Source organism: Ranitomeya imitator, chromosome 1 (genome assembly GCF_032444005.1).
Source record: "Ranitomeya imitator isolate aRanImi1 chromosome 1, aRanImi1.pri, whole genome shotgun sequence".
Classification (NCBI taxonomy): Eukaryota; Metazoa; Chordata; class Amphibia; order Anura; family Dendrobatidae; genus Ranitomeya; species Ranitomeya imitator.
In genome coordinates, this window is record NC_091282.1 from 121,611,277 (window position 1) to 121,638,177 (window position 26,901).

Sequence of the window (26,901 nt, forward strand, 5' to 3'; positions counted from 1 at the left end):
GTTCTGGGATTTTTGCTCACTGTTCTTGTGATTATTTTGACTCCATGGGGTTAGATCTTGCGTGGAGCCCTAGATCGAGAGAGATTATCAGTGGTCTTGTAGGTCTTCTATTTTCTTATTATTGCTCCTACAGTTGATTTAATCACACCAAGCTGCTTGCCTATTGCAGATTCAGTCTTCCCAGCCTGGTGAAGGGCTACAATTTTGTTTCAGGTGTCCTTCGACAGACCCTTGGTCTTCACCATAGTGGAGTTTGGAGTGTAACTGTTTGAGGTTGTGGACAGGTGTCTTTTATACTAATAACAAGTTCAAACAGGTGCCATTACTACAGGAAATGAGTGGAGGACAGAGGAACCTCTTAAAGAAGAAGTTACAGGTCTGTGAGAGCCAGAAATCTTGCATGTTTTTAGCACAGTTTTTAGAAAATGTTGATTTTCTGTATTTGTTTTCTCATTTTCACTCTTATAGGTGGTCTTCCTATGATGTCAATTACAGGCCTCTTTCATCTTTTTAACTTGCACAATTGGCGGCTGACTAAATACTTCCCCCCCCCCCACTGTTTTTCAAGTGTTTATTTCTGTTAATGTTAATGATTATGGCTTACAGCCAATGAAAACCCAAAAGTCATCATCTCAGTAAATTAGAATGCTTTATGCGAAATTTTGGCCTACTGAAATGTATGTTCAGTAAATGCACTCAATACTTGGTCACCAGCAGATGACATGGCTTCCCAAACCATCACTGATTGTGGAAACTTCACACTAGATCTCAAGCAACTTGGATTGTGGCCTCTCCACTCTTCCTCCAGACTCTGGGATCTTGATTTCCAAATTAAATGCAAAATTTACTTTCATCTGAAAACAACACCTTGGGACACTGAGCAACAATCCAGTTCTTTTTCTCCTTGGCCCAGGTAAGACGCTTCTGGCATTGTCTATTGGTCATGAGTGGCTTGACACAAGGAATGCGACACTTGTAGCCCATGTCCTGGATACGACTGTGTGTGGTGGCTCTTGAAGCAATGACTCCAGCAGCAGTCCATTACTTGTGAATCTCCCCCAAATTTTTGAATGGCCTTTTCTTAACAATCCTTTCAAGGCTGCGGTTATCCCGGTTGCTTCTGCACCTTTTTCTACCACACTTTTTCCTTCCTCTCAACTTTCCATTAATATGCTTGGGTACAGCACTCTGTGAACAGCCAGCTTCTTTAGCTTTAGCAATGACCTTTTGTGGCTTACCCTCCTTGTGGAGTGTGTCAATAACTGCCTTCTGGACATCTGTCAAGTCAGCGGTCTTCTCCCATGATTGTGGAGCCTACTGAAACAGACTAAGGGACCTTTTTAAAGGATTAGGAAGCCATTGCAGGTATTTTTGGTGATTATTCTAATTTACTGAAATAATGACTTTAGGTTTTCATTGGCTGTAAGCCATGATCATCAACTGTTAGGGCTGGCGGAACGCTCCGAGTAAATAGAGAGAGATGTTATTTGGTGCGTTCGCAGCCCGGGGTCCACCGTGCAGGAGAGAACCTGCTCCTGGCAAATGGTGGCCCTATATGGCGGTAGAAGCGAACTCTGTTACTTCACAGAGTCGCCTAAAGAAAGCACTGTGTCCTGTTAACCTCACAGGAGTACACAGCGACTGCCGAGCAGATAGCAGTTTGTGGTTGCGCATTCGTACAATCTCCTCACCGGAGAAGGCGGTATTCTAGGGTTTATTTCAGCCGGGGCCCTGAATCCACACACACAATCTCCTCACCGGAGGTGCCGGTATTCTAGGGGCTTATTTCAGCCAAGTCCCTGAACACATACAATCGTAACCACACTGGCGCAAAGTACATGACTTAGATTTGATACTAGCACATGGCCGTGCGGCCACGCGAACCTGTTATAGCTGCAGCAAGTACAGGACCTCCCTAGAAGGACCAATGAGAGGCTGCACACAGAGCCTTAGCACCTTCAGGACCTTCCTGGAGAACCAATGGGTTTTGCTGCAGTATCTAGCATGTGACCCTCGACCTCCAATGAGAGATCTTACTCTGGGCATGCTCAGAAGGGAAAAAGCAGGACTTAGTCCCAAAAGCATCTGCTCGCCGCTGCCCAGCACTGGGTTCAATGGCAGAAGCTGGAAAAGCAGCAGTAACCCTTTGCACAGAGTCAGACTGAGCGAGACACTGGGACTGACATCTCTGCTGAGCAGGCTCCACTGCGGCAAGAGAAGAATGGGAGACCGCAGCAGAGATGGCCTGAGATTCCCCCTGTGCAGAGGCAGGAACTTGACCCCTAACATCAACATTAACAGAAATAAACACTTCAAATAGATCACTCTGTTTCTAATGACTCTATATATGAGATTCATTTTTTTGTATTGAAGAACTGAAATAAATTAACTTTTTGATTATATTCTAATTTAGCGAAAATCACTTGTAATTTTGATGAAAAAAAGGTAATAGCCATGACACCAAGTTTTTTAATCAAAATTATTTATTTACTGCATGGTATTTGCTCATTTTGTCTTTATCTTAGGTTTTGTCTATTTAGTGGCCAGTGTCGACATGCACCTACATGCTGCATGCACACCAACTTATATTGCAGTTCATTGTCTTTGTTTTTTGCATCACTGGCACAGGAAGGGTCAATGCTAATGATGTCAGCACTTTGTTCAATTGTGCTGTCTATGACAGTGGAGGGGCAGCACTGGAGTTGTGGGTGAGGCGCAGTTCAGACTTAATTGCTTCCCATGTAACTACGGTGGCCATTGTGAATCCGGAGTAAGCTGTCTTAGCACTTGGAAATGGGAGCAGATGGGGTCAAAAGTAGGGAATCAGGGATAGTGTCCTTGCATTGGTTACCTGTGAGCAAATTATTTTCGCTGAGATGGTGGGTCACTTTAAAGGGGTTGTCCCATCTTGTGAGTGACTGCAGACTTATGAATCCCCCCAGCACATGCATTATGCGCTGCTTGGATTCGCTGATTTTGGACTGGAGGGTATGTATGAGTTATACATATTCCCAGCCAGAACCTGGCCAGTAGACGTGGCCTCGCTCCATACACTTGTATGGAGCTAGGCCGCTATCTGTAGCCGGCCACGCCCACTGGACCGCCATGTCATTAGTCGGGGCGCAGCCTCAGATCTGGCTGGGAGTCTGTACAATTCATCCACACCCTCCAGGTTCCAACTGAGAAACCGGCGAATCCTTGCAGCGTACAGTACGTGCACTGGGGGATTCATAAATCTGCAGTCCCACAGATTGACTGCAAATTTATCGATTTGTTTGGACCGTCAACCCCTTTAAGCTTAAAAAAGACAGCTAAATGGGTAAGTGATAGTAGATTTAATCACAGCTAGTGCTGTAGGCTCGTTACTAGTATGGTAATATATGTTAGTTTTCAGCACTACATGAGACATTTCTAGCTACAGTTCTAAAGAGCTGAAGCAGGATTTTACAAATATCTGTGTCACTTCATACATTCCCTTCATTCACAACCTGCAACTGGTAAATCTTCATTATTTACTTCTCACTGGGCAATGTATTGTCAAAGATCTACCAACCTTCTTCTGACAAGATACTACTAAGTACTTCACCATATGCGGATAAATGGGAAATCTTTTTGGTCGCATGTCTTTACACAAAGATTCCCGATGCTTGACTCGCCAAATGTCTACAAGTAAATTCTTATGTAAATGGTTCTTTACTCCAGCTCCATCAACGGTATAGAGGCCTCGGCTGGGTACTGCACATCTGCACACTATTGATTCGAATAGGAGGCATGTGTGCAGGACCCTGGCACGGCCATTATACAGTTGATGGAGCTGTGCAGCTCTAAACTTAGCACTTCCTCCTGTCGACATCACTGAAAACAGCTGATCGGCGGGGTGCCGGGTGTCATGAATGAAGCACCATAATCACAGTCAGCTCATGAATGTAGCGATCATTTATAATGTATCAACCCGTAGACACTTGTATCATATCTACTATATAATTGTCTAAGGGTCACTTCCGTCTTTCTGTCTGTCTGTCCTTCTTTCTGTCACAGATATTCATTGGTTGCGGCCTCTGTCTGTAATGGAATCCAAGTTGCTGATTGGTCTCGCCATCTGAAGACACAAAAGAGAATAGTAAAACCAAAAACACTCAGTTTGAAAAAATGTTGCAGTAATCCGCAAGTGCTAGTAAAAGATGTAAAAAACAGGGTATTTGGTTGATACGTTTTTTGCAAAAAATGTATACTAAGCTGCTCTACCAATCTTCACGGTATACCCTTATCAGAGCAGTCCTAACTAATGTATGCAATCCCTATCTGATGTATTTAAAAACCTGATCATCTGTATATAACCTGTGTGAACAGGGTTCAGAGAGGAAAAAATCCATGTGTGCATACAGGGTAGAACAGCTTTTGTGCAGATAGCCCAAGAGGAGTGGTGGAACTCCCCAGTCTTGTAGACACAAGAGAACAATTATGGAAACAGGAACACATGGGCTACTTGCACAGTGAACAAGTCTGTATGATCATATTCACACACCACCAAGAAACCTGAAGACACAAAAGAGAATAGTAAAACCAAAAACACTCAGTTTGAATGATCATACAGACTTGTTCACTGTGCAAGTAGCCCATGTGTTCCTGTTTCCATAATTGTTCTCTTGTGTCTACAAGACTGGGGAGTTCCACCACTCCTCTTGGGCTATCTGCACAAAAGCTGTTCTACCCTGTATGCACACATGGATTTTTTCCTCTCTGAACCCTGTTCACACAGGTTATATACAGATGATCAGGTTTTTAAATACATCAGATAGGGATTGCATACATTAGTTAGGACTGCTCTGATAAGGGTATACCGTGAAGATTGGTAGAGCAGCTTAGTATACATTTTTTGCAAAAAACGTATCAACCAAATACCCTGTTTTTTACATCTTTTACTAGCACTTGCGGATTACTGCAACATTTTTTCAAACTGAGTGTTTTTGGTTTTACTATTCTCTTTTGTGTCTTCAGGTTTCTTGGTGGTGTGTGAACATGATCATACAGACTTGTTCACTGTGCAAGTAGCCCATGTGTTCCTGTTTCCATAATTGGTCTCGCCATCTGCCTGTCATGGCTGCCGCGACCAATCAGCGACGGCCACAGTCTGATTAGTCCCTCCCTACTCCCCTGCAGTCAGTGCCCGGCGCCCGCTCCATACTCCTCGCAGTCACCGCTCACACAGGGTTAATGCCAGCGGTAACTGACCGCGTTATGCCGTGGGTAACACTCCGTTACCGCCGCTATTAACCCTGTGTGACCAAGTTTTTACTATTGATGCTGCCTATGCAGCGTCAATACTAAAAGGATCTAATGTTAAAAATCATTTAAAAAATTAAAAATCATTATATACTTACCTTCCGCCGCCTTTCCCGCTTCTCGCGATGCTCCGGTGACTGCTCCATGCAAGTGGCAGGTTCCGGTGGCAAGGATGGTATGCGACAAGGACCTGCCATGACGTCACGGTCATGTGACCGCGACCTCATCACAGGGCCTGCTCGAGAAGGACCTGCCTTGACGTCACGGTCATGTGACCGCGACGTCATCACGGGTCCTGCGCTACCAACCCAGGGACCGGAAGCTGCCGAGTGCACCGCACACAGGCGACATGACTACAAGGGCTCCCTCGGAAGGTGAGTACTGTATATGTTTATTTTTTTATTTTTTAGCCTGTGACATACGTGGCTGGGCAATATACTACGTAGCTGGGCAATATATGACGTGACTGGGCAGTATACTACGTGGCTGGGCAATATACTACGTGGCTCTGTGCTGTATACTAGGTCGCTGTGCAATATACTACGTGGCTCTGTGCTGTACACTACATCACTGGGCAATATACTACGTGGCTGGGCAATATACTACGTGGCTGGGCAATATACTATGTGGCTGGGCAATATACTACGTGGCTGGGCAATATACTACGTGACTGGGCAATATACTACGTGACTGGGCAATATACTATGTGGCTGGGCAATATACTACGTGACTGGGCAATATACTACGTGACTGGGCAATATACTACGTGGCTGGGAAATATATTATGTGACTGGCCAATATACTATGTGGCTGGGCAATATACTACGTGGCTGGGCAATATACTATGTGGCTGGGCAATATACTATGTCACTGGGCAATATACTACGTGGCTGGGCAATATACTACGTGGCTGGGCAATATACTATGTGGCTGGGCAATATACTACGTGGCTGGGCAATATACTACGTGACTGGGCGATATACTACATGGCTGGGCAATATACTATGTGGCTGGGCAATATACTACGTCACTGGGCAATATACTACGTAGCTGGGCAATATAGTACGTGACTGGGCAATATACTACGTGACTAGGCAATATACTACGTGGCTGGGAAATATATTATGTGACTGGCCAATATACTATGTGGCTGGGCAATATACTACGTGGCTGGGCAATATACTATGTGGCTGGGCAATATACTACGTGGCTGGGCAATATACTACGTGACTGGGCAATATACTACGTGGCTGGGCAATATACTATGTGGCTGGGCAATATACTACGTCACTGGGCAATATACTACATAGTTGGGCAATATAGTACATGACTGGGCAATATACTATGTGGCTGGGCATTATACTACGTGGGCTTTGCAATATACTACGTGGACATGCATATTCTAGATTACTAGAATACCCGATGCGTTAGAATCGGGCCACCATCTAGTGAACTTATAACTCCCAGTATGCACTTAACAATGATAAGGAGATGCTGGGAGTGCTTACCAGCCATCATCAGACTGCGGACCATACAGAAACCACAGTACTGAAAAGCAGGCAGTATGACAAATAAACATTTACACCCTGGTACCTTATAGGTCACATGTTCACTGATTTAACTCGTTCTCAACCCTTTCAATTCCGTATAGTACAGATGCCATGATGAGATTACACACTCACAGCTCAAGTTTGGAGACCTCCATCTTTTCCGATCTTCAGTACATCCTGACACATTGCCCTTAAAAATAAAAGTATCATTGTAATACCCAATGAAAAAAATATCTCTCATGCTGTGCCACCGAATAAATAATTTACCCTCACTTTCTGTACAAAATATGACCCCATACTGTTCCTGTTATGATACATTGCCTTTACAATGTTCCCCTTTTTAAATTATAACCAGCACACTGTCCTCTCTTATGAACTACTAGATGGTGGCCCGATTCTAACGCATCAGGTATTCCAGAATATGTATGTAGTTTATTTATGAAGATTTAAGAATAATGCAATGAGTACACAGGATTTTCCGGGTAAAATATATACATTATCAGTGGAGCGGTGTTTAAATCCCGCACCAATTCGCGGCCGGACTGCGCCTGTCGCTGATTGGTCGCGGCCGGCGGGGTGCAACCAATCAGTGAAGCGGTGTTTACATCCCGCACCAATATCACTGATTGGTCACGTCCGGCCGGGCGCCACCAATCAGCGCAGCAGGGTTTTAATCCCGAGCCAATATCGCTGTTTGGTCGCGGCCTGTCGGGCGCGACCAATCAGCGAAGCGTGGTTCAAATCCCGGGCCAATTCACGGCCAGACTGCGCCTGTCGCTGATTGGTCACGGTCGGGCAGGCGCAACCAATTAGCGAAGCATGGTTCAAATCTCGTGCCAATTCGCGGCCGGACTGCGCCAATATCGCTGATTAGTCATCTATCGCTGTATGACAGCTTGTTTTCTACAGGATGACTTATACTTTTCAAAGACACCATTTATTTTACCATATGATAAACTTAAAAACGGGGAAAATTTTTATTCTCTCTCTTACACACTGTCCTCCATGTTGTTCTCTTCTTCACAGACTGTCCTCCATGTTATTCTCTCCCTCAAAGACTGTCCTCCATGTTATTTTCTCCTCACAGACTGTCCTCCATGTTATTCACTCCCTCACAGACTGTCCTCCATGTTATTCTCTCCCTCACAGACTGTCCTCCATGTTATTCTCTCCCTCACAGACTGTCCTCCATGTTATTCTTTCCCTCACAGACTGTCCTCCATGTTATTCTCTCCCTCACAGACTGTCCTCCATGTTATTTTCTCCTCAAAGACTGTCCTCCATGTTATTCTCTCCCTCACAGACTGTCCTCCATGTTATTATTTCCCTCACAGATTGTCCTCCATGTTATTCTCTCCCTCACAGACTGTCCTCCATGTTATTCTCTCCCTCACAGACTGTCCTCCATGTTATTCTTTCCCTCACAGACTGTCCTCCATGTTATTCTCTCCCTCACAGACTGTCCTCCATGTTATTTTCTCCTCAAAGACTGTCCTCCACGTTAGTCTCTCCATCACAGACTGTCCTCCATGTTGTTCTTTCCCTCACACACTGTCCTCCATGTTATTCTCTCCCTCACAGACTGTCCATGTTATTCTCGCCCTCACAGACTGGCCTCCATGTTATTCTCTCCCTCACAGACTGTCCTCCATGTTATTCTCTCCCTCACACACTGTCCTCCATGTTATTCTCTCCCTGACAGACTGTCCTCCATGTTATTCTCTCCCTCACAGACTGTCCATGTTATTCTCGCCCTCACAGACTGACCTCCGTGTTATTCTCTCCCTCACAGACTGTCCTCCATGTTATTCTTTCCCTCACAGACTGTCTTCCATGTTATTCTCTCCCTCACAGACTGTCCTCCATATTATTTTCTCCTCAAAGACTGTCCTCCATGTTATTCTCTCCCTCACAGACTGTCCTCCATGTTATTCTCTCCCTCACACACTGTCCTCAATGTTATTCTGTCTGTTATGAACAGGTGATTCAGAACCACAATGGACCTAGTGGTTAAGAGCACACAAAGTGACCTGATAGTTACTAACATAGGACGAGCTCTGAGACGTGGGAACTCTGCTGACCGCAATTCCTAATCCTATCATACCACACTAGAGGTAGCCGTGGATTGCGCCTAACGCTCCCTATGCAACTCGGCACAGCCTGAGAAACTAGCTAGCCCTGAAGATAGAAAAATAAGCCTACCTTGCCTCAGAGAAATTCCCCAAAGGAAAAGGCAGCCCCCCACATATAATGACTGTGAGTTAAGATGAAAATACAAACACAGAGATGAAATAGACTTTAGCAAAGCGAGGCCCGACTTACTGAATAGACCGAGGATAGGAAAGATAGCTTTGCGGTCAACACAAAAACCTACAAACAACCACGCAGAGGGGCAAAAAGACCCTCCGCACCGACTAATGGTACGGAGGTGCTCCCTCTACGTCTCAGAGCTTCCAGCAAGCAAGAAAAACCAATTAAGCAAGCTGGACAGAAAATATAGCAAACAAAAGTAACACAAGCAAAACTTAGCTTATGCAGGGCAGACAGGCCATAAGAACGATCCAGGAGAAAGCAAGACCAATACTGGAACATTGACTGGAGGCCAGGAACAAAGAACTAGGTGGAGTTAAATAGAGCAGCACCTAACGACTTAACCTCGTCACCTGAGGAAGGAAACTCAGAAGCCGCAGCCCCACTCACATCCACCAGAGGAAGCTCATAGACAGAACCAGCCGAAGTACCACTCATGACCACAAGAGGGAGCTTGACCACAGAATTCACAACATTTCCCCCCCCTTGAGGAGGGGTCACCGAACCCACACCAGAGCCCCCAGGATGACCATGATGAGCCAAATGAAAAGCACGAACCAGATCGGCAGTATGAACATCAGAGGCAAAGACCCAGGAATTATCTTCCTGACCATAACCCTTCCACTTAACCAGGTACTGGAGTTTCCGTCTCGAAATACGAGAATCCAAAATCTTCTCCACTATATACTCCAACTCCCCCTCAACCAAAACCGGGGCAGGAGGATCAACGGATGGAACCACAGGTGCCACGTATCTCCGCAACAATTACCTATGGAATACGTTATGGATGGAAAAAGAAGCTGGAAGAGTCAAACGAAAAGACACAGGATTAAGAACCTCAGAAATCCTATACGGACCAATAAAACGAGGCTTAAACTTAGGAGAGGAAACTTTCATAGGAATATAACGAGATGACAACCAAACCAAATCCTCAACACGAAGTCGGGGACCCACACAGCGCCTGCGGTTAGCGAACCGTTGAGCCTTCTCCTGAGACAATGTCAAATTGTCCACCACATGAGTCCAAATCTGCTGCAACCTATCCACCACAGTATCCACACCAGGACGGTCAGAAGACTCAACCTGCCCTGAAGAGAAACGAGGATGGAAACCAGAATTGCAGAAAAACGGCGAAACCAAAGTAGCCGAGCTGGCCCGATTATTAAGGGCAAACTCAGCAAAAGGCAAAAAGGACACCCAATCACCCTGATCGGCAGAAACAAAACATCTCAGATATGTTTCCAAGGTCTGATTGGTTCGTTCAGTCTGGCCATTTGTCTGAGGATGGAAAGCCGAGGAAAAAGACAAATCAATGCCCATCCTAGCACAAAAGGCTCACCAAAACCTCGAAACAAACTGGGAACCTCTGTCAGAAATGATGTTCTCCGGAATGCCATGTAAACGAACCACATGCTGGAAGAACAATGGCACCAAATCAGAGGAGGAAGGCAATTTAGACAAAGGTACCAAATGGACCATCTTAGAGAAGCGATCACAAACAACCCAAATGACCGACATTTTTTGAGAGACGGGGAGATCCGAAATAAAATCCATAGAGATATGTGTCCAGGGCCTCTTCGGGACCGGCAAGGGCAAAAGCAACCCACTGGCACGAGAACAGCAGGGCTTAGCCCGAGCACAAATCCCACAGGACTGCACAAACGAACGCACATCCCGCGACAGAGACGGCCACCAAAAGGATCTAGCCACCAAATCTCTGGTACCAAAGATTCCAGGATGACCAGCCAACACCGAACAATGAACCTCAGAGATAACTCTACTCGTCCATTTATCAGGGACAAACAGTTTCTCCGCTGGGCAACGGTCAGGTCTATTAGCCTGAAATTTTTGCAGCACCCGCCGCAAATCAGGGGAGATGGCAGACAAAATTACCCCCTCTTTGAGAATACCCGCCGGCTCAGACAAACCCGGAGAGTCGGGCACAAAACTCCTAGACAGGGCATCCGCCTTCACATTTTTAGAGCCCGGTAGGTACGAAACCACAAAGTCAAAACGGGAGAAAAACAGCGACCAACGAGCCTGTCTAGGATTCAACCGTTTGGCAGACTCGAGATAAGTCAAGTTCTTGTGATCAGTCAAGACCACCACGCGATGCTTAGCTCCTTCAAGCCAATGACGCCACTACTCGAATGCCCACTTCATGGCCAGCAACTCTCGATTGCCAACATCATAATTACGCTCAGCAGGCGAAAACTTCCTGGAAAAGAAGGCGCATGGTTTCATCACCGAGCCATCAGAACTTCTTTGCGACAAAACAGCCCCTGCTGCAATCTCAGAAGCATCAACCTCGACCTGGAACGGGAGTGAAACATCTGGTTGGCACAACACAGGGGCAGAAGAAAAACGACGCTTCAACTCTTGAAAAGCTTCCACAGCAGCAGAAGACCAATTGACCACATCAGCACCCTTCTTGGTTAACTCAGTCAACGGTTTAGCAATACTAGAAAAATTATTGATGAAGCGACGATAAAAATTAGCAAAGCCCAGGAACTTTTGCAGACTCTTCAGAGATGTCGGCTGAGTCCAATCATAAATGGCCTGAACTTTAACAGGGTCCATCTCGATAGTAGAAGGGGAAAAAATGAACCCCAAAAATGAAACCTTCTGAACACCAAAGAGACACTTTGACCCCTTCACAAACATAGAATTCGCACGCAGAACCTGGAACACCATTCTGACCTGCTTCACGTGAGACTCCCAATCATCCGAGAAGACCAAAATATCATCCAAGTATACAATCAGGAATTTATCCAGGTACTCTCGGAAGATGTCATGCATAAAGGACTGAAACACTGATGGAGCATTAGAAAGCCCGAATGGCATAACCAGGTACTCAAAATGGCCCTCGGGCGTATTAAATGCTGTTTTCCATTCATCGCCCTGTTTAATACGCACAAGATTATACGCACCACGAAGATCTATCTTGGTGAACCAACTAGCCCCCTTAATCCGAGCAAAGAAATCAGACAGCAGCGGCAAGGGGTACTGAAATTTGACCGTGATTTTATTTAGAAGGCGGTAATCAATACAAGGTCTCAGCGAACCATCCTTCTTAGCCACAAAAAAGAACCCTGCTCCCAATGGCGACGATGACGGGCGAATATGACCCTTCTCCAAGGATTCCTTTACGTAACTCCGCATAGCGGCGTGCTCAGGCACAGACAAATTAAACAGTCGACCTTTAGGAAACTTACTACAAGGAATCAAGTCGATAGCACAATCACAATCCCTATGCGGAGGTAGGGTACTGGACTTGGGCTCATCAAATACATCCCGGTAATCCGACAAGAACTCTGGGACCTCAGAAGGGGTGGATGATGAAATAGACAGAAAAGGAACATCACCATGTACCACCTGACAACCCCAGCTGGACACAGACATTGATTTCCAATCCAATACTGGGTTATGGACTTGTAGCCATGGCAACCCCAACACGACCACATCATGCAGATTATGCAACACCAAAAAGCGAATATCCTCCTGATGCGCAGGAGCCATGCACATGGTCAGCTAGGTCCAGTACTGAGGCTTATTCTTGGCCAAAGGCGTAGCATCAATTCCTCTCAATGGAATAGGATACTGCAAGGGCTCCAAGAAAAACCCACAGCGCCTAGCATACTCCAAGTCCATCAAATTCAGGGCAGCGCCTGAATCCACAAATGCCATGACAGAATAGGATGACAAAGAGCAGATCAAAGTAACAGACAAAAGAAATTTCGACTGTACCGTACCAATGGTGGCAGACCTAGCGAAACGCTTAGTGCGCTTATGACAATCGGAGATAGCATGAGTGGAATCACCACAGTAAAAACACAGCCCATTCTGACGTCTGTGTTCTTGCCGTTCAGCTCTGGTCAAAGTCCTATCGCACTGCATAGGCTCAGGTCCATGCTCAGATAATACCGCCAAATGGTGCACAGTTTTACGCTCACGCAAGCGTCGACCGATCTGAATGGCCAAAGACATAGACTCACTCAGGCCAGCAGGCATAGGAAATCCCACCATGACATCCTTAAGGGCTTCAGAGAGACCTTTTCTGAAAATTGCTGCCAGCGCACATTCATTCCATTGAGTGAGCACAGACCACTTCCTAAACTTCTGACAATATATATCTACCTCATCCTGACCCTGAGACAGAGCCAGCAATTTTTTCTCTGCCTGATCCACTGAATTAGGTTCATCATACAGCAATCCGAGCGCCAGAAAAAAACGCATCAATATCACATAATGCAGGATCTCCTGGCGCAAGGGAAAATGCCCAGTCTTGAGGGTCGCCACGTAATAAAGAAATAATGATCTTAACTTGTTGAACTGGGTCACCAGAGGAGCGGGGTTTCAAAGCCAGAAACAGTTTACAATTATTCTTAAAACTCAGAAACTTAGCTCTATTTCCAGAAAACAAATCAGGAATAGGAATTCTTGGTTCTAACATAGAATTCTGAACCACAAAGTCTTGAATATTTTGTACTCTTGCAGTGAGATGATCCACACAAGAAGACAGACCTTTAATGTCCATCACTAAACCTGTGTCCTGAACCACCCAAATGTCTAGGGGAAAAGAGAGACAAAACACAGTGCAAAGAAAAAAAAATGGTCTCAGAACTTCTCTTTTCCCTCTATTGAGAAGCATTAGTACTTTGGGCCTCCAGTACTGTTATGAACAGGTGATTCAGAACCACAATGGACCTAGTGTGTTGTGAATTCTGTGGCTGAATTCACTCCTGTGGTCACAAGTGGTACTGCAGCTTCTGAGCTTCCTCCCTCAGGTGTTCTGGTGAGCTCGTTAACTGCTTCATTACTTAACTCCGCCTGATGCTGCTATCCTTGCTCCTTGTCAATGTTTCAGTGTTGGATCTGAGCTTCTCCTGATTGTTCCTGTGACCTGCTGCTCTGTATAGCTAAGTGCCTTTTGCTTTTTTTGTTGCCTTTTTTCTGTCCAGCTTGTCTTTTGTTTTGCTGGAAGCTCTGAGACGCAAAGGGTGTACCGCCGTGCCGTTAGTTCGGCACGGTGGTTTTTTTTTGCCCCCTTTGCGTGGTTTTGCTTTAGGGTTTTTTGTAGACTGCAAAGTTCGCTTTACTGTCCTCGCTCTGTCCTAGAATATCGGGCCCCACTTTGCTGAATCTATTTCATCCCTACGTTTTGTCTTTTCATCTTACTCACAGTCATTATATGTGGGGGGCTGCCTTTTCCTTTGGGGAATTTCTCTGGGGCAAGTCAGGCCTATTTTTCTATCTTCAGGCTAGCTAGTTTCTTAGGCTGTGCCGAGTTGCCTAGGTAGTTGTTAGGCGCAATCCACAGCCGCTTTTAGTTGTGTTTAGGATAGGATCAGGTGTGCAGTCTACAGAGTTTCCACGTCTCAGAGCTCGTTCTTGTATTTTTGTGTATTTGTCAGATCACTGTGTGCGCTCTGATCGCTAAGCACACTGTGTTTCTGGATTGCCTTCATAACACCTGTCATTAGCAAACATAACACTAGTGGTTAAGAGCACACAAAGTGACCTGATAGTTACTAACATAGGACGAGCTCTGAGACGTGGGAACTCTGCTGACCGCAATTCCTAATCCTATCATACCACACTAGAGGTAGCCGTGGATTGCGCCTAGCGCTCCCTATGCAACTCGGCACAGCCTGAGAAACTAGCTAGCCCTGAAAATAGAAAAATAAGCCTACCTTGCCTCAGAGAAATTCCCCAAAGGAAAAGGCAGCCCCCCACATATAATGACTGTGAGTTAAGATGAAAATACAAACACAGAGATGAAATAGACTTTAGCAAAGCGAGGCCCGACTTACTGAATAGACCGAGGATAGGAAAGATAGCTTTGCGGTCAACACAAAAACCTACAAACAACCACGCAGAGGGGCAAAAAGACCCTCCGCACCGACTAACGGTACGGAGGTGCTCCCTCTGCGTCTCAGAGCTTCCAGCAAGCAATAAAAACCAATATAGCAAGCTGGACAGAAAATATAGCAAACAAAAGTAACACAAGCAAAACTTAGCTTATGCAGGGCAGACAGGCCATAAGAATGATCCAGGAGAAAGCAAGACCAATACTGGAACATTGACTGGAGGCCAGGAACAAAGAACTAGGTGGAGTTAAATAGAGCAGCACCTAACGACTTAACCTCGTCACCTGAGGAAGGAAACTCAGAAGCCGCAGCCCCACTCACATCCACCAGAGGAAGCTCTTAGACAGAACCAGCCGAAGTACCACTCATGACCACAAGAGGGAGCTTGACCACAGAATTCACAACATCTGTCCCTCACAGACTGTCCATGTTATTCTCTCCCTCACAGACTGACCTCCATGTTATTCTCCCCTTCACAGACTGTCCTCCATGTTATTCTCTCCCTCACAGACTGTCCTCCATGTTATTCTTTCCCTCACACACTGTCCTCCATGTTATTCTCTCCCTGACAGACTATCCTCCATGTTATTCTCTCCCTCACAGACTGTCCATGTTATTCTCGCCCTCACAGACTGACCTCCATGTTATTCTCTCCCTCACAGACTGTCCTCCATGTTATTCTCTCCCTCACAGACTGTTCTCCATGTTATTCTCTCCCTCACACACTGTCCTCCATGTTATTCTCTCCCTCACAGACTGTCCTTCATGTTATTCTCTCCCTCACACACTGTCCTCCATGTTATTCTCTCCCTCACAGACTGTCCTCTATGTTATTCTCTCCCTCTCAGACTGTTCTCCATGTTATTCTCTCCTAACAGACTGTCCTCCATGTTATTCTCTCCCTCTCAGACTGTTCTCCATGTTATTCTCTCCTTCACAGACTGTCCTCCATGTTATTCTCTCCCTCACAGACTGTCCTTCATGTTATTCTCGTTCTAGTATATGTATGTAGTTTATTTATGAACGCTGATTGGTCAAGGCCAGCCGGGCGCGACCAATCAGTGACGCCGGATTTCGGTTACAGACAAATAGAAACTTAGACAATTATATATATATATATATACATATATATATATATATATATATATATATATATATAGATAGATAATGCTAGTCTTCCTTACAAACTATGGCCTCCTCACTTGTCCTCCTTCATCTTATCCCAACTTCAGTGTCCTTCCACTCTGCTACCTCCCATGCTGCTGAATCTCTCCTCTGTCCCCCATGTTCCCATCTCTCCATTGGCCCCCCATGCTCCCACCTCTCCACTTTCCCCCATTCTTGCACCTCTTCATACTGTCCTCCCACCTCTCCATACTGTCACCCCTGTGCTTCCACCTCTCGATAATGTCCACCACACAGCCCTCACCATAATGTCGCCCCACACTGCCTCTTTTCATGCTGCCCCCACTAACTCTATATTTTCCCCCCTTAATGCCCCTCTCTAACTGGCCCCATACTTCCCCTTTCTCTAATGTCCCCTTACACTGCCCCTCTCCATAATGACCTCCACACTGCCCCTTTTCATAATGTACCTCCACACTGCTCCTCTCCAAATACCCCCCACACTGTCCCTCTCCATAATATCCCCCCACACTGTCCATCTCTGTAAAGTCTCCCCATACTGCCCCATTCCATATTACCATCACATCTCAATTTTCCTCTCACTGCTCCATAATGTGTCTTCAAGGTAACTCCACCTCCCCTCCAATCTACATTAATGGTCCTTATACTGTATTCAATCTTCTGCTCCTACATGGAGCACTTACTGTTCCCCGCCATGTGCACCACATCCTCATCTCCTCTGTACCCTGCGGTGACAGCAGCAGCGTGATGACTTCATCACACATCAGTGCGTCGGAGCTCGTAGCTGACAATCACTCTTCTGCCCTTTGTCTTGAAGTTCAAATGTATTTTCTGAAAAGTGCAAATACAATTAAAGGGAACCTGTCAGCAGTTTGGGCTGATATAAGGTACGGCCATCACCTTTCAGGGCTGATATACAGCATTCTATAATGCTGTATATATGTCCCCAACCCGACATGGAAGAACTGAAAAACAAGTTTTATTGTACTCACCTGCGGGGCGGTCCAGTCCGAGGGGTGTCGCTGGTCTTGGTCTGGCGCCTCCCATCTTCTTCTGATCACGCGACCCTGTATCATCCACACAGGCTCCCCAGTATTGCGCTCCTGTGAAAGGCATACTTCTCTGTCCTGTTGAGGGCAGAGTGCAGTACTGCAGTGCGCAGGTGACGTAAAAGGTCAAAGAGCCCCATCACCTGCGCACTGCAGTACTATGACCTGCCCTCAACAGGCTAGAGAAGTACGCCTGTGCAGGAGCGCCGATGATGAGTAGACTGTGTGGATGATGCAGGGTCGCGTCATCCACAAGAAGCAAGCAGGAGGGCGGTGATCATAAGGAGATGCGAGGCGCCGGACCAAGACCAGCGACACCCATCGGACCTGACCGCACTGCAGGTGAGTATAATAAAACATATTTTTCAGTTCTTCCAGGTCGGGTTGGGGGCTTATATATAGCATTATAGAATGTTGTGTATAATCCCTGAAAGGTAATGGCCGTATCATATATCGGCCAAAACTGCTGACAGGTTCATTTTAAATACAGGAACAAGGAGACCTGCGTCTGCCGATTATTCGTTGACAGCAAAAGATCATTTGGCAGGCTTCATGTTTTGCAGGCTTGGTTTAACTCCTTACCAGCAGTGGTGTGTATGGATCAGATTGCTGCTGTTAATCGATAGGATGTCGCTATCAGACTCTGAAAGTGGCATATAAAATTATGCTGTGCCTGCCTTGGCAGTACTTCTGTGAAACAACTAATCTCACATAATATATGTATCTGTGAGAAGAATAAGAGATCCCAAATATTTATTAAAGCATTATTTATTAAGAATTTATTAAAAATACATTCAAATGCAATAAAAAAAAGCAAAAATACCATAGGGGACAACTCACAAAGCACCAAAGCACAAATGTAGAGGTAGAGTTTGTCTATAAATATGATGGATGGTAACCAGGTAATCGAACGGATTTCTTGCCTCAAAAAATATATATATTAAGGGATGTCACATCCATATAATTGATGGATCTCAGAAAATGGCAACACAAGCTAATTTTTGTGTTTTTAATTTCTGAATTTATAAAAAAAAAACTATGCAAGTTTGGTATTGCCGTAATCGTACTGACCTGGAGAATCATGTTGCCAAGTATTATTTTATCACACAGTGAAGGTTGTAAAATTAAAAATATTTTGAGTCCGTGATCTTGAGTTGGTAAGTTGCTGCTCTCTTCAATTATGCATTTTTTTTCCCAGTCTCTGATATTCTGCACAATATCCATGTTTTTGCATAGCTTTGTTTTTTTCTATTTTCAAGGAAGCGACGAGGGCACATTTTTTTGTTTTATTTGGACATTCTTTTCCACTTCAATATCCTTTCTGCATGAGAGTTTTAATGAGTCCTTTGCTCAAGGCTGTATAGAACGTGCTCATCCATGTGGAAGCAGCCATTGCCTATGAGAGAAGGTTTGGCTACAAGTGCTGATTATGTGATACGTATCTAAACTGACAAGCTGGTGGACAGTAACAACACAGAGTCACACAGATCAATAGCAACATTCCCAATCACTAGTGAAAAGTGCAACCATTGCTGATCAACCCAGCAACCTATTATGTAAGCATGGGTGTACCATGGATGAAGCACAGGGAAAGTTCTGTACTTGTGATGAGCGCTTACTGTAAGGTACCAATATAAGCAGCTAGGGTACTATGATGCTACTTGCCCATCCCGGTTTCTCATTGGTGGGTAAGCTGCCTATGGACTGGTGGGCATGTGCTTATGCACAGCAGTCAATCTCTTTGTAAAGAGAAGTGTTAGATTTCATCTTTTGCATTAGCTGTATACAGTCCAAGGAAGAAAATACATTTGAAAATATCATTAACTTAAAGCGATCCGGTTAGCAGGATTTTTCTAAGTAAACTACAGGCATTGTCAGGTTGTCATTGTTAAACTGATTAAAATTATGCCTGGGGTGAAGAAACCCGCCTTGCGTTTCTTATATAATAAGTGTTAAAAGTTTTCAGTTAATGAGATGCCCGTGCTCTGGGCCGGGACTGTAGACAGGGTCTTATCTTCCTGCTCTAAGCCAGAGAAACGAAGGAGAGACCATCCCACAGGTCTGCCCCGAAGCACAAACATGTTCCTCATCATAGAGAGAGAGACTGTTTGTGCTTCGGGGTAGCCTGTGGGCAGATCTCTTCTTGGTTTCTCTGACTTAGAACAGGAAGATAAGACTCTGCTACAGTCCCGCCCCAGAGCCCGGGCATATTATTAACTGCAAACTTCTAACACTGATTACACAAGAACCACAAGACGGATTTCTTCACCCCAGGTATAATTTTAATCAGTTTAACAGCACCAGGCTGACAATGCATGTAGTTTACCATTCACAATTTCATACCACTTTGAATTTCTTTCTTGCATTTCAGTCCATTGTATGGTAAAATTAACGATGTCATTTAAAACTACATCTTGCCTTGCAAAAAATCGTGCCATCGCACAGCTCTGTCAACAAAATATTGAAAAAGTTATGAATTTTGGAACAAAGGAGGAAAAAATACAAAAATGAAAAGTCACATTGAGAAATTCAGAGAGTTGTACATAAACCAATGACAACAATGCACAATGAACTTAAGCAATGTTGTAAGGAAAAGTGAGACAAAAGTCTGTCAGAACGATGGGAGAGACTGGTAAAGTCATGCACAAAATGATTACTGCAAGTTATTGCTGATAAACGTTGTTCAACAAGCTCTTGACTCGTAGGGTGCACTTAATTTTTCACAATCTTATTCTGCATTTTGGCCTAGTTTTTGATACATAATGACATTGTGTAACATGTATTGCTGTTCTGATGTATTTACCTAATTTTAAATCCAGGTTTTTTTTTTAAATTACCGTATGTTTTAAAATCATAAGATTCCAAAAGGTGTGTACTTTTTATGCGTGTTGTTTAGTCATGGGTTGTAATCCTGCACCAATGTATGACATGGAATAAATCTGCAATCTAGCATGTGCGGACCAGGTGCCCTGCTTCTGTCTTCTCTTTTTCGCCTAATTGAATTGTGGCCATTAAGCAATAATTAGGGGAAGGGGCAGGTGCTGCCTCCATTGGACCACCTGATCCTTTGATCGCCAGGTGTCCGCAGCATGACAGGGCGGCTAACATTTAGCAGACCCAGATCTTCGCCTGTGACTAATATCCCAACAGTGGGCAGTTTTCCCCTGTAACTATGTAGAAATCGCAGGAATGTGAGATGTCGTCTCGGACAGGAGACAGATCAAGAGTGAACAGGTTTATTAACAGCACGTATACTCTGCGCAGGGAGTGGCAGGACACTGGAGGTGTGTTAGGGAGAAGGGCAGAGCTGGGAACTAGGACGGGGTAGGGCAGGAATGAACGATAGTTCGATAGGAAGAAACAAAGGCAATAAAACTTATCAGTCTATAGTGTTCTTGATTGCAGCGTCTCGGTTCTCCAGTGGTGACACCGACAACAGTGGCACGTGACGTCTCGGAGGTGTCTGTAGAGGACGGGGCTCCAAAGCTCGGAGCGGGTGAATAGTCTTTGAAGGGTGCGGGGAGTTCCCACACTCACAACTGCCAAACACTGTGCTCAGTCCAGTACGAAGAACTGTCGGTGAAAGGCTTTGCTCCGCAGTGTATACAGGTACCTGGCTAAGAGGCTCAGGCCTAGTCACCTGCTTCTCACTGCGCTGCGCAGACATTACAGTCTCTGGTTCAACTGTGAGTCACCTCCTGGCACGGAGGATAACGGGGAACTGACAGTCTGTCGTCCACCTACAGTGGACCTGTACGCAGGGGAACTGTCATGTCGGCCTGCGCTCAAGGGATGCTCTGCTTTCACAGCCGACACTGCACCCGACTGTCCACTTAGCTTTCCCACCAGGGTGGATAAAAATCTTGATTTTTTAAAAAAAAATCAAAAAAATCAGATTTTTTTGATTTAAATCACATTTTTTTGATTTAAATCATTTGATTTAAATCAGATTTTTTAATCAAGTTGTACACAAGCAAAACTTTTTTTTTTGCAAATCTAATTGTTTTACACAAATAAAAATATTAAAACAGTTGATTATGAAACCTAATAATTTTTATTTGCACTATTAAACACTCAGAATTGAACTACAGAGAGTAAGTACTTTTTAACAATAGCCTATCTCTAACGTTTGAAGTAAGCAAACATCTTCAGTGAATACATCAGTCCTTTAAGCCTACTGTTTATTTAGGACTTTTAATAGGAAAACCAGTTGTCCTGCTTTAGCAGTTCCTAAGCGGTTTCGGACTGTTGTGTGGCTGTGCACAAAACCAAATGAAGAAAACAATCTCTCTACTCCTGCGGATGAAGCCGATGCAGTCAGTAGCTGAGTAGCTAGATTTATTATCTTTGCTGGAAGAACAAGTGATTGCGACTTCCACCAGTCCAGTGGTTTTAGTTCATTAACGACGTTATCTGCAAACATGTATTTTTGAAATGGTGCAGATTCACACTTCAATTTCAGCACAGTTGCCACAATGTCATGGTTAGTATTGGCGAGCCACTCCATTGCAGAGTTGATTTCCGCCTCAGATAATTTTTTCCCTCTGTAGATGGGATGCAAGATATTGGCTAAATAGTGTTCTTCTTTTAATGCTTGGTCCTTGCGGTGCTGTATTGCAACCTTTACATTGTTTGAGAGGTTCAAGCGATCTAGAGAACCTTCTAAATCTTTCCAAACTTCTGTGGCATCAGCTATGGTTGCAGTATCTTTCTGCATTTTATCCAACGCAATCGATATTGGCTTTAACCTTTCCAAAAGGTCCTCGGCATTTCTCTTCACACCAAGATTTAATACTTTGCTTCGTATATTAGCATCAATTTTATCCCGATGTGTTTCGCAAATGGACAGTAATTTTGACCAGTTGTTAATAAACATTTCCAAGCAGTCAGCCAAGGTATTCCATCTAACATCTTGTGGTAGAACCAACTTCAGTCCTCCCATTTCCTTGTAGGTTGCATGTGCAAAATGATTATGGCGGAAATATTTAACAATTTCTACAACATGTTCCTTGACACCCGAAATATGCAGGTCTTTTGCCAAAAGATGCAACAAATGGGCAGAACAACCGTATGTAATGACATTTGTGTCATCCTCATGTGCCAGTTCCGCTCGCATTTTTGCCACATTGCTTGCGTTATCAGTAACTAAGCTCCTTACTTTACATCCAAACTGTTCTTGGCATTGGTGAATTGAGTTCTTAGCAATTTCAAGTAAATATTCAGCAGTATGTGAATTTCCAGATGTGTCGATTGTGTCTGTAAGGTAAGTTTCACCATCTTCTGTTGTGACACAAGTGCAAATTATGGGGTCGTTGTGGATGTTGCTCCAACCATCCAAGCTCATGTTAACAACCTTGTCTTTCAAATATTTTGTACAAGCCGCTCTTTCTATGTCGTATACAGCCTGAAGATGTTTTCCTGAGATATCAAATCTACTTGGTGGTTTGTAGCCTGGTCTAATTCCTTCGATCATTTGTACAAACAATGGGTGCTCAACTAGTCGGAAAGAAGAATTGGTTGCAAATATGAATTTAGCAATTAATTCATCAAAATGTTCTTTCTGGCTCGTCGTAGTCTTTAAGATGAATTTTTCTACACTTTGCACGCAAAGTTTTTTTTTGGGCTGCTTTGTTGAAGTTGTACCCAGATATTGATTGTCACGTGCAGCACAAGCCATATTTGACCCTGAAAGCACAGAAATTAAAAATATAAATCGACTGCGTATTTGAAGAAATATAACGAAAATATTTTGAAACAAACTTTTTGAACAATGTAATGGTCCTCGTCCTATAAGGGCTGTCTCAAAAGTTATGCTACTCAAGTTTTCCGGTGAAGTTGCTGTAATACTGGTAACTAATATCAGAGCAACTGAAAAAAATTATGTCACAAAAGTTTTAAAAATGTTTTTTTTTTTTTAAATGGTCAATTTGGCAGACTTCAAAAGTGAATTGCAGCCTACAATAAAAAAAAAATAAGCGTATACACACTTTATTTTTACTTAAAGGACATGTGCACCTTTATTTTTTAAGGTGCAGTGTGCACATGTCCTCCCCCCGCAGCTCTCTTACCTCCGATGTCAGCGCTGCGGGGATCCGTGGCTTCGTTCTGCCCGTCCGCGAGCGCGCCTCCATTCATTTCAATGGAGCGTGCGGCCCGCTGACGTCACGCCGCTGGATCACTGCGAGTAGGCCGCAACCGGAGGACGGGAGGCGGACGGTCAAAACGAAGCCACGGATCTCAGCGCTGCGGGGATCGGAGGTAAGAGCGCTGCGGGGGGGGGAGGACATGTGCACCTTAAAAAAATAAAGGTGCACATGTCCTTTAGCGTTAATTTTCTGTGAAATATTGCCTTAACATAAATTTAAATTCTATACTCCAGAACTACTAGTGCTAGAAATTTCTCTTTTCATAGACTTTAACCATCCCAGTAAAATGTCTGTTAAAAAAATAGGTTGTAATTGCCAGACTTACTAGTACTAGGCTCCTGGTGCATAAGAAGCTGTGGGGGTTCATTGACATTAGTTGTATCACTATCAACATCTTCATTTCCCTTCTGGTTGCAGTTTTCATAATGTGATTTCAAACGGCAAACAAGTCCTTGGATATCCTTTTGACAGTATTTGCACTTTGCTCTTGCACCTTTCTTTCCAAGATCTGCTGCTGGCATCTCAACAAAATGAACCCAAATAGGGTCTCTCTTACGACCTGCCATGGCTCACACAGATCACTTATGAAGTTTGATTGTTACTACAGCCAAGTACTGCTGACTATCCAACAAGTTTGGGCATGTCAACTGAATGGAAAAAGAAACTAAACCAAAAGTGAAACCAAGCTAGAAGTGTGGAATTAAAGGGGCAGTATGAACAAAATGTGGAGGCTATTAATAGTTTATACAATTAAGACATGCTGCTTTTAAACACCTACCTATTGCCATATAGTAAAACAAATATTATTCTGCATTTTGGCCTAGTTTTTGATACATAATGACATTGTGTAACATGTATTGCTGTTCTGATGTATTTACCTAATTTTAAATCCAGTTTTTTTTTTAAATTACCGTATGTTTTAAAATCATAAGATTCCAAAAGGTGTGTACTTTTTATGCGTGTTGTTTAGTCATGGGTTGTAATCCTGCACCAATGTATGACATGAAATAAATCTGCAATCTAGCATGTGCGGGCCAGGTGCCCTGCTTCTGTCTTCTCTTTTTCGCCTAATTGAATTGTGGCCATTAAGCAATAATTAGGGGAAGGGGCAGGTGCTGCCTCCATTGGACCACCTGATCCTTTGATCGCCAGGTGTCCGCAGCATGACAGGGCGGCTAACATTTAGCAGACCCAGATCTTCGCCTGTGACTAATATCCCAACAGTGGGCAGTTTTCCCCTGTAACTATGTAGAAATCGCAGGAATGTGAGATGTCGTCTCGGACAGGAGACAGATCAAGAGTGAACAGGTTTATTAACAGCACGTATACTCTGCGCAGGGAGTGGCAGGACACTGGAGGTGTGTTAGGGAGAAGGGCAGAGCTGGGAACTAGGACGGGGTAGGGCAGGAATGAACGATAGTTTGATAGGAAGAAACAAAGGCAATAAAACTTATCAGTCTATAGTGTTCTTGATTGCAGCGTCTCGGTTCTCCAGTGGTGACACCGACAACAGTGGCACGTGACGTCTCGGAGGTGTCTGTAGAGGACGGGGCTCCAAAGCTCGGAGCGGGTGAATAGTCTTTGAAGGGTGCGGGGAGTTCTCACACTCACAACTGCCAAACACTGTGCTCAGTCCAGTACGAAGAACTGTCGGTGAAAGGCTTTGCTCCGCAGTGTATACAGGTACTTGGCTAAGAGGCTCAGGCCTAGTCACCTGCTTCTCACTGCGCTGCGCAGACATTACAGTCTCTGGTTCAACTTTTAGTCACCTCCTGGCACGGAGGATAACGGGGAACTGACAGTCTGTCGTCCACCTACAGTGGACCTGTACGCAGGGGAACTGTCATGTCGGCCTGCGCTCAAGGGATGCTCTGCTTTCACTGCCGACACTGCACCCGACTGTCCACTTAGCTTTCCCACCTGGACTCTCTTGGGGCAGCGCATGTGCGGTACTCACGGTCACGTACTGTACGGCACCTGGTTATCTTTGGCGATCACTGGACACACACTGCACATCTCCTTCTCCCTGGTCTCCGCTGTGACGGGGTGTACGGCAGAGCAAGAAGGGACAACAGGCCGAGGGATGATTCAACAGATTTATTATCAAGAACGCTGGAACAACACATGCAGGTAGATCTACAGAGTCCACAATTAGTCCAACAGAACAGGTTCGGGGGCACCTCCCGATAATCCTTGTGCCAGGTAACAAAGCAATAGTCCACACGAGTCCAATAGATCCCAAAACAATCTCACAAACGACGAGATATGTCCTCAGCTCAAGTCTCGCCCCGTTCGCTTCCGCAGTCCTAGATGGGCGTGGGGTCTTGCCTCAGCTAAGAATCCCCACTCCTTCTCCTTCAAGGATCAACTCACATCTGATCTCAAAATAAGAATGGATTGTCTGAGCTCCTGGGATCCGCCCATGAAGGGGGGTAGGGGTCACACCTTCTATTCAATGGTTGGGTCCACCAGAAGATTCTAGACTGGTGGGCTCCGCGTAGTCTATCTAGTATGTACATTTGACTAGCCACCTGCTGTGAGGAAGAATGGCTATTCCTCCACTAGTGATGTTGACAAAGCTTAATAACATTAGAGCTTAGGGCTGCAAGTATTGGGGGAAGGAGACATTGTTACAGGTGAACTCCCAGCCAAGAAAATACATAAATTACAGCTAATAGAAACCAGAGAACAGTTACATACATCAAATGGCATATTATTCAAATACAGGACAGGGCAAAAGTACATATCATGACAATCCGCTGTTGGTGGCGGGCGACGCTGATCTGCTTGGTGCTGGTGCTCCCGGCCAGAGCACTACTCTCTGGCTGTTGCAACACCCGGCTCGGCTCTGCTCTGTGTACATGGCTCTACCCGGCTCTGCTCTGCAGGGCTCTGCTATGCACGTCTTTGCTCTGCACGGCTCTGCTCTGCAGGTCTCTCACTCTCCAGGTTGCGGCTGAGCACACTTCTCCCCTCAATGCAGCAGTCCCCGTCCTTCAGGCCTGCTGCAGCACTCTCTGGAGGGGAAGCAGAGCACGCTCCTCACTGCTCTGTGCTGGCCCCACACTGCCTTGCTTCATGCGATTTTTCCCTCTTTTCTTCCGCCCCCCTCTGACAGTAGGAAACCCCTCCTCTCTAGGGCTTCTCCCAGGCAACAGGGGGAGGTCCGCTTCACTCAGGCTTTCCCCTGGAACAGTGGATGCAGCCTCTCTAGTTCTGGATCCAGCATGCAGGTGCCCGCAGCCTCGTTGACCCCCTTACAACTACAATAAATAGTGGATGGTAGGACCTTCTTTAGATGGATCATGTCTGAATATAACGCAGAGTATATAGCGTAACATTATACACTCATCTATGTTTATTGACTACTGCAACTTTTCCCTCTTGGTTAACCGAGTAATCAAGTAATGGATATGGAGGAGTTGGTTGTATAAATCTAGGAGTGCGTATTTGACATCGGACGTAAAATTAATTGCATGTCGATGGTGAGTCCAGATGCAATACTTTATTGAGGCAGAATGCAGATACACATACCGTTTTATTGGCT

At 44.9% G+C, this 26,901-nt stretch overlaps 2 protein-coding genes across 9 annotated transcripts in view; one reads left to right on the plus strand and one right to left on the minus strand.

The window, feature by feature from the left end:
* The window catches only part of FAM169A (family with sequence similarity 169 member A), a 189,777-nt gene that overhangs the window by 42,932 nt on the left and 119,944 nt on the right, over positions 1-26,901 (plus strand). The gene's annotated exons all lie outside the window — the stretch shown is intronic.
* LOC138663933 (uncharacterized) lies at positions 21,244-24,054 on the minus strand. Its single transcript, XM_069750307.1, has 2 exons — positions 23,680-24,054; positions 21,244-22,893 (listed from the first exon to the last, which is right to left on the minus strand). The coding sequence occupies exons 1-2, from the start codon at positions 23,918-23,920 to the stop codon at positions 21,383-21,385; spliced, it is 1,752 nt and encodes a 583-aa protein (XP_069606408.1). The 5' UTR covers positions 23,921-24,054; the 3' UTR covers positions 21,244-21,382.